At 52.8% G+C, this 15866-nt stretch overlaps 1 protein-coding gene and 1 long non-coding RNA gene across 2 annotated transcripts in view; both read left to right on the forward strand.

The window, feature by feature from the left end:
- The first annotated feature begins 887 nt into the window (after nt 1-887).
- LOC136336147 (uncharacterized) lies at nt 888-5710 on the forward strand. The gene is made up of 4 exons (XR_010731385.1): nt 888-1249; nt 1333-1507; nt 3430-3595; nt 5537-5710. It is a non-coding gene; the product is annotated as an uncharacterized lncRNA (long non-coding RNA).
- Nucleotides 5711-6940: 1230 nt separating this feature from the next.
- ERGIC1 (endoplasmic reticulum-golgi intermediate compartment 1) overlaps nt 6941-15866 on the forward strand; it is a 97162-nt gene continuing 88236 nt past the window's right edge. Inside the window, exon 1 of the mRNA XM_066273293.1 lies at nt 6941-7099. Coding sequence (XP_066129390.1) covers nt 7080-7099 — 20 coding nt within the window. The 5' untranslated portion in view covers nt 6941-7079. The remainder of the gene's footprint in view (nt 7100-15866) is intronic.

Below are 15866 nucleotides of genomic sequence, written 5' to 3' on the forward strand. Positions count from 1 at the left end.
GACAAATCACCATTTTATTGAGCATATACTATATGTCCATGCTAAGCTCTGGACCTACATTATGTCATTTAATATGATATAAGCATTACTAATCCCAGTCTAACAATGAGCAAATCAAGGCACAGAGTGGTTCAGTGACTTGCCCGGGGTCACACAGCCAGGAGAATGGAGGAGTCAGGATTAAAACCTATCTTCAGCCTGACCAGGCAGTGGCAGAGTGGATAGAGCGTCGGACAGGGATGCAGAGGACCCAGGTTCGAGATCCCGAGGTCGCCAGCTTGAGTGCAGGCTCATCTGGTTTGAGCAAAATCTCACCAGCTTGAACCCAAGGTCGCTGGCTCCAGCAAGGGGTTACTCAGTCTGCTGAAGGCCCATGGTCAAGGCACATATGAGAAAGGAATCAATGAACACTAAGGTATTGCAATGCGCAATGAAAAACTAATGATTGATGCTTCTCATCTCTCTGTTCCTGTTTGTCTGTTCCTGTCTATCCCTCTCTCTGACTCACTCTCTGTCTCTGTAAAAAATAAAATAAATAAATAATTAAAAAAAAACAAACCTATCTTCACATATTCATTGACCCAGAAGCTCTCCAAACCCTGTCCTTTTGAGTTTCTATGGCTTGTAAGTTTAGGATAATTTCTTATGCAGCAATTGATAACTGAGGCACCCAGCCTGCCTCTCTCCCCCCGACTAATACCTACTTGTTCTTCAGGTCTCAGATCATACTCTTCTTCCTCCAGGAAGCATTTACTGACTCCCTGTAGAAGATATCTGATGATTTAGCCTCCCAACATCCTCTCCGTCTTTGGTAATGTTACTTTATCTCTCTCTCTTTTTTTTTTTAGGAAACCACCCTCTTCCATCTAAATCCTGCGGTGTGTGTAGAATGAGGCTATTCCCCTCCAGGCTCAGGGACTGGCGGTCAGTGGAGGCCTGGCCAATCAGCAGGTTCCATTCTCCTGGAGGCTACTTTCAGGGCCGTGACCTAGGCCAGCCCCCTGAGGGTCAGCCAGAAACCTTTGCTGGAGATATTAGGAGATAGGTCATCTTGATCTGCTGGGATTGCTGAGCAAGAAAGCATCAGCCTGGGGCTACAGGCAGGCATATTGCCCGCACAGAGGGAGAGCCTGCCCGGAGATGGGGCCAGAAGAAGACCAGCCTAGGAACAGGAGAGAGACTCCAACGCAGCTGCCAAGTGCCTGAAGCCTTTCTTTCTTTCTTTTTTTTTTGCCTGTGTTAATTTGAGGTAATTTCTATCCCCTTCAACTAAAAGAGTTCAGACCTATTTATCCCATGGGTAGAATTAAGGACCCCTTTCTGACCTCCCAGAAATCTCTGGTGCTGCTCCCACCACTGCGCGTCCCACACGGAACTGCACAGGCACAGGAGCTGGTGCCCTGACCCTGGCACCGCACTGTTTGCTGACCCCCTTCCTGCTTCTTGCGAACAGGGACATGTCGCGTCCATCTCTCCAACCAGAGGACCTGTCATAAGGAGGTGTTTGGTGAGTAACTTGAATGAATGCATAGATGAATGTCTTCTGGTTGGTCATGAGACTTTTAGTAGAACAAGAAAGGAGACTTGTTTGGTCAGAGGCCTGCCTTGTGAGGCTCAAGTTACTCTTGACCGCTCCGAGCTGACAAAGAATTATTATTTCTTAATCTCTCTTCATCCAGACCAGAGCGGAACCAGCCACGCCCATGGAGCACAAACCAGTCTCCTATTACAGAAAAGCAAATCTGACCCAGCCATTCCCTTCTTAAAACAACTTTCGGTGACGTGTTTGTAGGAGTGGGGGAAGGGGAGTGAGCATTTGGATCCTAGGAACATTCTACACTCTAGAACACGGGTAGTCAACCTTTTTATACCTACCGCCCACTTCTGTATCTCTGTTAGTAGTAAAATTTTCTAGGCCCTGGCCGGTTAGCTCAGCGGTAGAGCGTCGGCCTGGCGTGCAGAAGTCCCGGGTTCAATTCCCGGCCAGGGCACACAGGAGAAGCGCCCATTTGCTTCTCCACCCCCCCTCCTTCCTCTCTGTCTCTCTCTTCCCCTCCCGCAGCCAAGGCTCCATTGGAGCAAAGATGGCCCTGGCGCTGGGGATGGCTCCTTGGCCTCTGCCCCAGGCGCTAGAGTGGCTCTGGTCACGGCAGAGCAACGCCCGGGAGGGGCAGAGCATCGCCCCCTGGTGGGCAGAGCGTCGCCCCTGGTGGGCATGCTGGGTGGATCCCGGTCGGGCGCATGCGGGAGTCTGTCTGACTGTCTCCCTGTTTCCAGCTTCAGAAAAACACACACAAAAAATTTTTTTTCTAACCGCCCACCAGTTCCACAGTCATGGTGATTTATAAAGTAGAAAAGTAACTTTACTTTATAAAATTTATAAAGCAGAGTTACAGCAAGTTAAAGCGTATAAAAATAATTACTTACCAAGTACTTATGTCGGATTTTCGCTAAGTTTGGCAGAATAAATCTTTATAAAACAACTTACTATAGTTAAATCTATCTTTTTATTTATACTTTGGTTGCTCCACTGCCGCCCACCATGAAAGCTGGAACACCCACTAGTGGGCACTAGGGACCAGGTTGACTACCACTGCTCTAGAACAATGGTCCCCAACCTTTTTTGGGCCACGGACCGGTTTAATGTCAGAAAATATTTTCACGAATCAGCATTTAGGGTGGGACGGATAAATGTATCACGTGACCGAGACAAGCGTCAAGTGTGAGTCTTAGATGGATGTAACAAAGGGAATCTGGTCATTTTTAAAAAATAAAACATCGTTAAGACTTAAATATAAATAAAACAGAAATAATGTAAGTTATTTATTCTTTCCCCGCGGACCGGTACCAAATGGCCCACGGACTGGTATCGGTCCGCGGCCCAGGGGTTAGGGACCACTGCTCTAGAACGTTTCATTGTTTATTGATTGAGTCATTCAGCAAGCATTTCATGAGCACCTACTATGTGCGGGGCACCACACGTATTATTTCATCTTGACAGCAAGCTTTCAAGGACCAGGTATTTGGTTCTGTTGCTGTGTAACAAATTACCAGGAACTTAAGGGCTTCAAACGTTTGTCATTTCACAGGATCCAGATGTAGCTCAGCAGGACGCCTCTGGGTCAAGGGCCCTCACGAGGTGGCAGGGCTGCAGTCCTCTCAAGGCTGAACTGGGTCTGACAGATCCATTTCTTTTTTTTTTTTCTTTATTCATTTTTAGAGAGGAGAGAGAGAGGGAGAGAGAGAGAGACAAAGAGAAGGAAGGGGGGAGGAGCTGGAAGCATCAACTCCCATATGTGCCTTGACCAGGCAAGCCCAGGGTTTTGAACCGGCGACCTCAGCATTTCCAGGTCGATGCGTTATCCACTGCGCCACCACAGGTCAGGCTGACAGATCCATCTCTAAGTTAATTCAAATGGTTGTTGTCAGGCCTGGGAAGGTTCACCTGCAAGCTCACTCCCATGGACCTCTCCAGAGGGCTGCCGGACAACATGGCAGCTGGCTTGGCCAGGGCGATCGGCCTGACAGCGAGAGCATCCAAGACAGAAGTCATGATCTTTTCAGAACGTCATCTTCTGTCATTACAAGTGAGACGGTAAGTCCAGCCTATGCTCTAAGAAAGGGGACTCTACAAGGGTCTGAATACCCAGAAGTGGACTAATTGGGGTGGTGACTTTCGAGACTACCTGCCATAGGTGAGGTATTATTACCCTTTGTTTCATACTGAGACAGACAGCTAGTTAAGCCATGTGTCTGGGTTACCCAGCTGGGGCGTTCTCCCTGAAATGGTTTTCCGTTTCACTAGACCAGCTATGGGCTGGAGGCTGTGTAAATTACCTACTGCTGTGTAACAACTGGTCACCCACCGTTTAGTGGCTTACAATCAATACTTATTATCTTATATCACTGCTAAGGGGCAGGAATTCAGGGGCAGCTTAGCTGGGGCAGTTCTTGGCCATGTGGACCCCTCTCTAACGGGGCCTGAGTATCTTTGTGACACAGACGCTGGCTCCCTCCAGAACAGGTGAGCCAGGAGAGTTTAAGCAGGAAGCCTCAATATCCTTTATGACTTGACCTCAGGAGTCCTACACTGTCATTTCTGCCATGTCCTCTGGGTTACCCAGGTCAGCCCTACTCATTGTGGGAGGTGACTACACGAGAATGGGAATATCAGGAGGCTGGCTGTCACAGGGTGCCACAAGATTAAACATCCTAAAACTCAGCTGCTGTGAAGTCACTCCCTGGTCAAAGAGATCCAGAGCTTTCCCACTCATTCCTTAGCTCCATCTCCCCCTGTCGTTTGGGCGGATGGGCCATCAGGACTGCTGGTCTGGTTATGTACAGACCTCAACAGTCCCCACAGAGACCCTCACTGATGTGCCCCACTCCCCAGCCTCCGTTCTGTGGAAGACCTGCCTCACCGGGAGGCCTCCCTTCAGCCCTCCACACATTGTTACTACACCCCCTCCACATACAGGCTCTGCTTGGATGCTGAAATATGGCAGTGAGCGAACAGACATCCATCCTCCCTGGACAGCTGCCAGTCAAGACGGGGAGGCAGACATCAGCTAATTACAATAATCTAATCACAAACTGCGACAAGTTCTCCCAAGGACAGCTACAGGGTGCCCCGGGAGTATCTAATGGTGCAGCTGGCCTATGCAGCATACAGTATTTGAGTTGAGGCTGGGCAGGTGTTCTAGCACCTGGTTCAGGTCCAAGTGTCTGAAAATCCAAAATAACAGTAGCTTAAACAAGGTGTTTATTTCTCTCTTGCTTAGATGTCTGGGTAGGTGTTTGAGGACAGGTACTGTGCCACTCAGTGACAGGGACTTAAGTCTCCTCTATCTTGTTGCTCTGCACTGCATGGCCTTCACGGCACGGTCCAGGATGGTGGCATCCATGTTCTGGGCATCCCGATGGAGAAAGGGACACAAGGGGTAATATACATTAACTATCCTAGGAGCTGCCACAAGCCACTTCCCCTTACCTATCAGTGGCCAGAACTTAGTCACACAGCCACACCTAGCTGTAAGAGAAGCTGTGAATTACCCCGCCAAAAATGGGGAGTTCCATCACATACAAAAATAACAGCTATAGTCAACCCTATCTTTCATTATCACTGTGCCAGGCACGCACCTAAACTTTTGACATGCGTCAACACACATCCTCACACCAGATCTATGATGAAGGTACTAGTATTGCCCCCATTTCCCAGATGAAAAGACTGAGTAAAATAAGTTGGCAGAGGTAAAATAAGTTAGTTAGTGGACAAGCTGGACCGTGAGCCCATGCAGAGTTTGGCTCCAGTCTGGGCTCTGTTCACAGTTCACGGTTATGAAGAAAGGAAGAGTGGTTATTGGGAGACATGTGCCTTCTCTCCCATACAGCAGGTGGAAGACAGAGAGGGGAATGGGATCTAGGCAGAAGGAACAGGAAATGCAAAAGCTTAACCCCCTTCTCACAGTGCCTCTCAAGCTTAAATGTGCCAATGAATCTCTTGGAGATTATGTGACTTGCACACTTGATTCCGTAGGTCTGGCTGGGACTGAGAATCTGCCCCCTGATGCCCCAACAGCTGTCCTGCACACCACCAGCTAACTGTGGACCACATTCTGAGGAGGGAGACTTGTGGTGAAATGCCCACCCCTGCATGACTCCCTCCTGCGCACAGCCAATAAACGCTCCTTTGGGCCCAGTAGTGGCTCAAGGCCCCTTCACACTTCCTGCTGCCCTCAGATTTCTAGTTTTGGCTAAGATTTCTTTCTCTTTCCTAAGAGGACTGGGCCCTTTTTGAATGAATGAATGAACGAACGAATGAATGAATGAAAAGAGAATGCCAGAGGTCAGAGGGAAGGAAAGACAACTGATCAGGCTAAGTATATTCTCCAGGGGGAAGAATTTAGTTCATGGTCCCACCCTGTACCAGGCCCCTTGCTGAAACTGTGCATTCTGAATCCTCCCAGAGGAACAGATACCACTATTTCCCTCTATTTATAGACAAAGAAACCACCTGCAGGCCCTGCTTTTAGAGCTTAAGCCTCCACCTTCCTCCCCTGGGATTTTTCAAGCCCTGTGTCACCATGACCTTGGTGGTAGGGCGGACGACAGAACTGGGAAAGTTCAGAGTTTCCTCCACATGGTTCTTGCATTACTTGAACTATCATCTCCTCTAGTCCAGGAATATGCTGACTTCGCAGAAGGAGACTGAGGCTCAGAGAGGTCTGTCCTGGGCCAAGTCACAAGCGAGGTTGCAATCTGCCTCTGAGACAACTGAATACCTTTGTAAAATGAAAGCAGAGGGCTACCAGGCCAACCACACAGCGTTGGGAGACAGCCCTTACTAGGCGCCAGACACTGCACGAAGCCAGTCTCCAACTTTCTCATTTAATCCCCGGGAAAAAGCCCACCAGTGTCAACATCCTCTTTGCGCAGACTGTGGAAAGGGTTGGGGCTCAGAGAAGCCAAGTTTCTTTCCCAAAGAGGCACAGCAGGAAAGTGCCTTTTGGTAAAAATGTGCATCTTACAAACCTAGGACTGCCTGATCTCCCTTCACACACAGAGCTAGACGCTGTGCACAGCCCACATCTGGACCATTCTATTTAATAGTCACAACTCAAGAGACTGCTTTTACAAATGCAACAAGCAAGAGGCTCAGAGAGGCACACGGATTTACCCAAAGCGAGAGAGGGGGGGGAGGGAGGGAGGAGAGAGAGAGAGAGGGAGAGAGAGAAAACACGGAAACACGGGGGGAGCTTGGAAAGGTCGAGTGCGTCTTTGAGGGCTCCCTTCCCCTCCGAGAACCTCAGCCCCCTCCCCCAAAGGCCCGCCCCTTCCCCTCCAGCCCGTGGGCCCCTTTAACCGGGCGGCGGAAGGGGCGTCCGGCCGGCGGGGACCAATGGGCTGCGCGGAGCGTCACTTCCCGGCGGCGGGAGGCGAGCGGCGAGTGTCTGGGCGGGGGGCGGCGGCGGCGGCGGGGGCGGGGCGGCCGGAGGAGGCGTTGGCAGCCGGCAGGGACCCACGCGGCTCCGCGGCCCGCCCGGCCTGCAGCGCTCCCACCCCTTGGCGGCGACGGCACGATGCCCTTTGACTTCAGGAGGTGAGTGTAGCGACCCCCAGCCACTGGGAAGCCCCGGCTGCGGCAAAGGGGGTGCCCGGGCACGCCGCGGATCCCTGCTGCCTGGTACGCAAAAGCGGCCCCCCGCCCCGTGCATGCCTCGGCAGGCCCTCGGGGACCTTGGCAGGCCGCCTGCCGCACACAAAGCCAGCGGGAGCTGCCGGGGACCCCCCTGGTGCAGCTCCGCACCTCCCTTGGCAAGGCCACCCACCTCGGGCCATCCCGGGCCGCCCCACCCCTTCCTTCCGTGTGGCCCCTCCCCAGCCTGCCAGCTCCCCCGCGGGTCCTCACACTTCACAAACCGGTATCCCCTCCCCCTATTCTTGGTCACAGTTTGCTACCTCGTCCATACGGGAGCACCCAGACTATCCCCTTCCTCCCCTCTACAGACCTCCTTTCCTGGACCCCACCCCAGTTGACAGGTGTGTCCTGGGTACCTCGAATGAGCCCCCAGGGATGGGCAGGGTCTGCAGCCCATCCGGATAGCCGGGCAGCTGAAGGGTTTTAGGTTACCATAGATAGGCTCAGGCTGCCCTGGCCGGGTAGAACAGGAGGCCTGCCCCCCCACCCCCCACCCCAGCCAGTCCTGGACCTGTGCTGTGAGTGTGGGGGCGCCATGGGGAGGGGATGAGGCCACGGAGCCTGGGGCAGTGCTGTGCGGAGGGCCCACTGGGTCTGGCCTTGGCTTTCTCCAGTCACCACAATGGGTCCTTTGTGGGTCCAGCCGCCTTATGGTCCAGGTTGTACTGGGCAAGGCCTTCTGGAAACCTGCCTGGGAGGGGGTCTCCACCAGCCTTCCTCTTGGGACATGGAGCCCCAGGGGATGCCCTGGCCTGGGGCAGCCGCAGGGTAGGTGTTTGGCCAGGAAAACAGCTTTAGTGTAGGCAGGAGCTGAATTAGAATCCTAGCTCAGCCCCCTCCGCTGAGCAGCTGACTACATTCTGAAAGTCAGGGAGAAGGGCTCTGGGTGCAGGCCTCCCCTTGGCTGCTCGGCTGGGTGGCCTGGGCGTGTGTCCAAGCCCTCTCAGAATCTCCACATCACCACCTGCGGATGAGGGGCTAAACAGAGCCCTACCTGTGAGGACTGAGCACACACGAAACTCCTAACTCACAGCCTGCCTAGTTTAGCGCTCAGAAGTGGGAGTCAGTGGATGAGAAGCTTCTCCGTGTCATCTCCACATCCACAAACCAGGGATTCTGGTGTGCACCTCACTCCTCACCTGACTGCACCGCCCCTCCTTCCGGGTGTGAGTGAAGTGACCCCCATGGCAGGTGGGCACGGTGGGGTGTATAGGCTTGGAGAGGCCGTTGGCCTTGGGTCTCTTAGCACTGGCTGACGTGGTACTCCAGCGTGTCTTGAGCACTGATGCCATCTTGCAAACATCTGCCAGCTTCCTGCCCCTTCCACGCAGCCCTGAGGCTGACACCAGGGTCTCAGATGCTTGCAGACGCAGGGCAGTTTCGAACAAGGAAAGCCCCTCTGGTGGAATTCAGGGGTGGTTCTTATCCTGACGTTAACATCCGGGCTGTTCAGCTGGGGTTGGCGCATGGATTCCTGGCTCCACAAAGCGTCCCCTTACTCAGGCTGGGAATGCCTGCCCCTTCTGCCATCCTCATGCGATTCAATGATTTTTTTTTACCTTGGGGGAAATCACTGCTTTTGGTCATGTACTCCCTTCACTTGGTGCCTAATCCCCCCATTTTAAGAGGAGAAAGTTGAGGTCCCAGGGCTGAGGGTCTTGCCCTGGACCTCACGGCTGCTAGATTGAAGGGTGGGCCAGGGTCCCAGGTCACGCAGAGATCCTGACCTGGTGCCACTTGAGTTGGAGGAGTGTTCAGTGCCCGGGGTGTGTGTGTGTGTGTGTGTGTGATGCAGCATTTTAGTCAGCTCACCCCCTACCGGGGACAGTGGGTTCAGCACTTTACGTTCCCACCTTGGAGGGCGTGCCATTTGTGCCCAGTACCCTGCACGTCTTCAGATGTATTAACTCCCATCATCCCAGACACCCTGCTCCTCTTCAGTGTTGACTTATCAAATGTTTACTGTGCTCCGCCCTCTGCCACGTGCCCCACGGTCTGACCTGGGAGTCATGTGGCCCTGTCCTCTCAGCGTGGAGGGGAGAAGAGGGGTGGGCATAGGGCATTCACCCTGCAGTGGGGGTGTGTGGGGGGCACTCACCACTGTACAGGCACTGTGGAGTGCAGTCTTGACATCTGTTCCCCTCGTCCCTTGTGAAAGGGAGTTGTCATCTCATTTTAAATCAGAGAAAGGGGAGACTGCCCAGGGCCCTGGTGAGCAGGTGGAGGTGGGACTTGAACTCGGGACTGTTAGTTTCGAAGCCTTGTCTGTGGAACAAAAGGGAGTATTTGGAGGGTCCTACAACCCTGTCACATCTCTCAAGAACCATGAGGACTAGAGAGGGGCGTACTTGGATTGGGCCCTCTCCCCTACTTCAAGGCCTGGGAGCGACCCAGGCGTCCTGCTCCGTTTGCTCCTTTAAAACCAGATGAGGAGGATTTTGCCCTTCTCTGCTCCTTGTCTCCTTGCTGTCTGTGGGACCTGGGCAGCGTCCTCCGTGTGTCCTGTCTGTGAAAAGGGGATGAGAGCCCTTGAGACGATTTGTGGAGACAACTGAACGAGATAATGTGTATACAGCCTGTAGAAACATTTTGGCCCTGTTTTCATTATATTTCCTCACACTATATAATCCACTTAATTATTACGCTCATTGTCTTTCTTTCTCCCATTAAACCTGAGCTCCTCAGGGCAAAGATTTGTGTCTGTTTTATTCATTGGTAACTCCTAGACCAGTGCCTGGGCCAGGTCTCCCTCCACCCGGCAGGTTTTCAGCTCTTGGTGATTTCCCCCTTTCTTTCCTGGAGTTTGCTGTCAATTGTTGGGGGTAGGGAAGGAGAGAGAGTGCAGAGGGAGGGATCCTGGGCCTGCAAAGATTACCTGTGTTTGCTTTGCCTCTGCTGCATTGTTTAATTTTCGACTGAAGGCTGTTCTTGTGGGACCTGGCTTGTGACCCAGATCCGGGAGTGCTGTCCCGGACCCAGATCCACAGGTGCCCAGTTCCTGCTCCTCGGGGAACGAATACCACCTGCTGCCTCCTGCTCAGCCTGGGCTGGGTCAAGGGGGCAGTTCCTGCAGCCCAGGCCCAAGGGAGCCTGAGCATGCTTTCAGGGGGGCAGAGGTGGCCAGCTCCCCCATAGTGGGCCCCCCCCAAGTTAAAACCCCAGCAGGGGTCTCCAAACTTTTTACACACGGGGCCAGTTCACTGTCCCTCAGACCATTGGAGGGCTGCCAAATACAGTGGTCCTCTCACTGACCACCAGTGAAAGAGGTGCCCCTTCCAGAAGTGCAGTGGGGGCTGGATAAATGGCCTCAGGGGGCCGCATTGCAGCCCGCGGGCCGTAGTTTCGGGACGCCTGATCTAGGGTGTGCTGCTTCCCTGCACTGACCAGCTGTGTCCTGTGACAGTTGATTTACCTTCTGGGAGCCAAAGTGGCTCATAACCTTCACTGACTGACCAGAAAGGGTAAATATAGGGTCAAATGGGATGACTCCTACGTCATTTGTGGGACCAAGGGCAAAACAAAATGAAGAGCCCCTTGTGGGAAAGTATTAAGAATTTGAGAATGGAGACAGCAGACCGTGAAGCTAAGCAGGGACTCTTTGGGGCATGGGACCCTGTGTGTCCGCTCAGGTCACACACCTGTAACACCAGCGCCCCTGCAGGGATGCCTGCTCGGGCCTTCTGAGTGGCTTCCCCTCCAGGGGACCCCAGCCCTCTGGCTCTCAAGGAATCTCGAATGAGATTTCCAAAACTGGCCTGATTTCTTCATTTCCTGGTTACGGCTTGCCTTCAAGCGGGGGTCCATTGCTTTGGGGTCACGTGTGAATTCCTTAGTTTCCTGTGGGGGGGGCCTTGCCTGGGGCGTCCCCCTGCAGACCCTGCAGCAAGCCAAGCCCCGCCCACCACCGCGTGGGGACCTGAGCGCAGTTACTCTCAGAGGGTTGTAGCTGAATGGAGTGCCTGCATGTCCGCCCATTCCAGAAAGAACTCGGGGAAGCTGACCAGAACACAAACTTGATGACAAGTTGAAAAAAAAATTTTTTTAATAGACTTTAAAGATTGAATCTAGTAACGATTAGACCATAGGAAAAGTTATGCGAATTTATTGAACACTTACTAGGGCCTGGCCCTGTTGTAAGGGTCTTGCATATATCACCTCATTTAATCCCTCCCGAAAACCCCATTGGGCAGACACTGCCATCCCCCCACTTCATAGATGAGCCCATTGAGGTGCAGAGTAAAGCAACACGTGGGTGGGCCGCAGACACTGGGGTTGCAATGCTGCTGTCTGCCCCCAGAGCCCACTGGTGACCTGTGGGCTCATCTCTAAAGCTTTCCCCCAAGTTCAGAGACACTGAAACCTCCTCTAATTGGATTCATTGACTTTCTTGTCACTAATCCTTTCTTTTTTTTTATTTTATTTTTTTTTATTTTTTTATTTTTTATTTTTTTACAGAGGCAGAGATAGACAGGGACAGACAGACAGGAACGGAGAGAGATGAGAAGCATCAATCATCAGTTTCTCGTTGCGCGTTGCGACTTCTTAGTTGTTCATTGATTGCTTTCTCACATGTGCCTTGACCGTGGGCCCTCAGCAGACCGAGTAACCCCCTGCTGGAGCCAGCGACCTTGGGTCCAAGCTGGTGAGCTCTTTGCTCAAGCCAGATGAGCCCGCGCTCAAGCCGGCGACCTCGGGGTCTCGAACCTGGGTCCTTCCGCATCCCAGTCCGACGCTCCATCCACTGCGCCACCGCCTGGGCAGGCACTAATCCTTTCTTAACAGTGTTCATGAAGAAGCTTCAAGTCATCAACCTTTTCTTTTTCTTTTTTTCCCTACACTAGCCATGTGTGGTCTGCCACCCAATTCCGAAATTGTCTTTAAAGACCCCCGTTGTGCCTGACCTGTGGTGGCGCAGTGGATAAAGCATCGACTTGGAACACTGAGGTCGCCGGTTCAAAACCCTGGGCTTGCCTGGTCAAGGCACATATGGGAGTTGATGCTTCCTGCTCCTCCCTTCTCTCTCTCTCTCTCTCTCTTTTTTTCTCTCTCTCCTTTCTAAAATGAATAAATAAAGTCTTAAAAAAAAAAAAGACCCCCGTGGCGTTCTCATACTGATTTAGAGCGTCTCACTCAGGACGATCCAGAGCGTGAGTTGACGGGCTCATCTGGACCCAGGCTGGGATGGAAACCTTCTCCGGAGGCAGTCTGAACCCCTGGCCGTGCCACCCTGTCTTGAGGATGGGGCTCCAGCCCCCTGTGGCCTCGTCCAGCTCCATTCCCTTCCCCATCTGGTAAACCCTTCATACTTGATTCGGGAGTTGCTATAGGCGATGTCCCTCAGGCATTCAGGGTGAGGCTGACCCTCTGCATCACTGAACCTCAACTCTGGCTGTACTGGAGGAGCTTTCCAAGTCACCAAAGCCAGGCTGCACCCTGGACCCAGTAGTCAGGATCCGAGGGTTGGGGGGCAGGCATCCACATTTTCGAAGCTCTCGTTTGATTTCAGTGCACCCTGCAGACTGAGCAGATGGCCCTAGCTCCGGAGAGCTGAGAGCAGGCGGGGCCCGGAACACAGGGGTGGCTGGATGTGGGAGTAGGTCCTTGGAGGGGAGGCCGGGGGTTGCTGTCTGGCCCCACCTGTCACTCTTGCGTGGCTTTTGGCAAGCCAGTTCCCTATTCTGAGACTTTTCTCACCAGTCAAGTGGGCAGCAAAGGCGTAGCACCCTTAGACCAGCAGCTGCAGCATCACCGGAGCTTGTTAGACACGCAGTCTCAGTGCCCATCCCCCGTGGCAACCTAGGGTAACAGTCTTTTCAGGTGACTTGGATGCTCCGTAAGGACGCAGCCCTGCTCTGCGGGACTGACTGGCCTTAGCGGCTCCCCGTCTGTGCTCTTCCATATATAGTGTCCCCTGCTTAGAGTGTCCCCCGCTTAGAGATCCACATGGGGCATGGGACCTTGTGTGTCTGCTCAGGTCACACATCTCGGCGCACACAACTAGGTGTGTGCTGGTCCCCAGAGCCCCCTGATGTACCTGAGGTGTGACCCAGCATCTCTGAGGAGCTATTTCTGTGCACTTAAAGCAGCAATGAGATGCCCACTCAGACTGGTGAGGGGATTTATAAAGCGTTGCTTGGACCCTGTGTGTCTTAGAGAGCCCGCTTAGAGATCCACAGCACCGGCTGACTCACTGAAGGCTCTGAGAAGTCCTGCACGAACGCAGCCTGAGTCCGTTGGTTCAGCCCAGCTTTTGCCAAACTTCCTAAGTCACCCAGTTGCTCGTAAAGCGCTGGGTACCATTTCTCAGAATGTGGTGGTTTGGGAAGCGGCCTTAATTGGTCCTTTAAGGAAGTGGTAATTAGCCTAATTGTCTGTTGTCAACTTTAACATTTAGGTCTATTGATTTAATTACATTGGTTGTAGGTGCAGGAAAAGTACAGGACAGGACGGAACCTCCAACACTACTATGTATTCGCTTTTTAAAAGTCCCAACCCTTGGGAGAGGTGGGAAGAACTCGGGGTTGGCGCTCTGGACTGCCGAGAGCTTAGGGAATACGCAGAGTGCTTTATAAATCCCCTCACCAGGCTGAGTGGGCATCTCATCGCTGCTTTAAGTGCAGAGAAGTAGCCCCTCAGAGATGCTGGGTCACACCTCAGGTATATCAGGGGGCCCCGGGGACCAGCACACACCTAGCAGTGTAATCCACCGCCTTGAACCTGCCCGGCCACACAGCTGGACAGGCAGCAAGTTCCGTTTGAAATAATGGACTGAAGGTTCTGTTAAACCCTATTCCTGGAGACGAGAAGCTTGGCTGCTATTAATCTTAAGTCTAGTCACAGGTCCCTGAAACATTGGGGACTGGTGTTGTGACAGCCCCCTCTCCAGGAAGTTAACTTTCCTCTCCTCTCTCGCATTTTGGCCTGGGGCTTGAATCTCTGGAGGAGGAAAGGACAGGGGGCGAACTGATGGTATTAGTAATGCCTGACCCTTCCCCAGCTTTCGGTGTACTGAGCGAGCACTGTGCTGGGTGCTGGGCATGTCGTTGGACATCAAACTCGCCCTGGCCCCTCGAGATAGATATGACTATTGGAATTTTTATAATTTTTTTTAAAAAAATTAACATACAGTAAAATTGACCTTTTCTGCAGCGTACCCGTCGATGAAATTTAAAACATATCATGGAACCAACCCCATAATCTGGATACAGAGCAGTTTCGTCGGCCCAAAAAGCTCGTGCTGGCACGTTATAGTCCCACCAGTAGTTCAGTGTTTTAAAAATTATACGAAGAGCCTGACCTGTGGTGGCGCAGTGGATAAAGTGTCGACCTGGAAATGCTGAGGTCGCTGGTTCGAAACCCTGGGCTTGCCTGGTCAAGGCACGTATAGGAAGGAGTTGATGCTTCCAGCTCCTCCCCCTTCTCTCTCTCTGTCTCTCTCTCCTCTCCCTCTCTCTGTCTCTCTCTCCCCTCTCTAAAAATGAATAATAATAATAAAAAAAAATAGCCTGACCTGTGGTGGCGTAGTGGATAAAGTGTCGACCTGGAATGCTGAGGTTGCCGGTTTGAAACCCTGGGCTTGCCTGGTCAAGGCACATATGGGAGTTGATGCTTCCTGCTCCTCCCTTCTCTCTCTCTCTCTCATTCTCTCTCTTTCTCTTTCTCTCTCTCTCCTGTCTAAAATGAATAAATAAAGTCTTTAAAAAAAATTATATGAAGAACACTTGAGATCTGCCCTCTCAACAGGTGTTTACGGGACAAGCGTGAGCCTGTTCGCAGCGCACCTGTTCAGGTGCACGGGACAGTAGTAGGTAGCTCTAGGCACTGCGTTGGCCCCCAGGTCTCTAAGAACTAACTCATCCTGTGGAACTGAAACCTCAGCCATTCATAGCAGCTTCCCAGCCCCCGACATCCACCGCTCTGCTTTCTGTTTCTGCAGGTTGGACTATTTAGAGATGTTCTGTAAATGATACCACGGAATATTTGTCCTTCCCCACCAGCCTCATTTTCTCTTAGCAGGATGTCCTCCGGGTCTATCCATGATGTTGCGCATGGAGTTTCTTCTTTTTTTTTGTATTTTTCTGAAGCTGGAAACGGGGAGAGACAGTCAGACAGACTCCCGCATGCGCCCGACCGGGATCCACCCGGCACGCCCACCAGGGGCGATGCTCCGCCCACCAGGGGGCGATGCTCTGCCCCTCCGGAGCATCGCTCTGCCGCGACCAGAGCCACTCTAGCGCCTGGGGCAGAGGCCAAGGAGCCATCCCCAGCGCCCGGGCCATCTTTGCTCCAGTGGAGCCTTGGCTGCGGGAGGGGAAGAGAGAGACAGAGAGGAAGGAGGGGGGAGGGGTGCAGAAGCAAATGGGCGCTTCTCCTATGTGCCCTGGCCGGGAATCGAACCCGGGTCCCCCGCACGCCAGGCCGACGTTCTACCGCTGAGCCAACCGGCCAGGGCCGAGTTTCTTCTTTTTTTAAGGCTCACGAGTACCCCATTGTGTGTGTCTGTCACGTTTTCTCTACCCGTTCACCCAGGCACAGACAGCAAGGGTGTTTCTTCATTAGCGTGAATAACGCCGCGGGGGACAGGCAGTGCACGTATGTCTTCAGGATCCTGATTTCAGTTCTTTTGGATAAATACCCAGAGCGATGGGATTCCTGGATCACGTGGCCG

This window comes from Saccopteryx bilineata, chromosome 4 (assembly GCF_036850765.1).
Source record: "Saccopteryx bilineata isolate mSacBil1 chromosome 4, mSacBil1_pri_phased_curated, whole genome shotgun sequence".
Taxonomy (NCBI): domain Eukaryota; kingdom Metazoa; phylum Chordata; class Mammalia; order Chiroptera; family Emballonuridae; genus Saccopteryx; species Saccopteryx bilineata.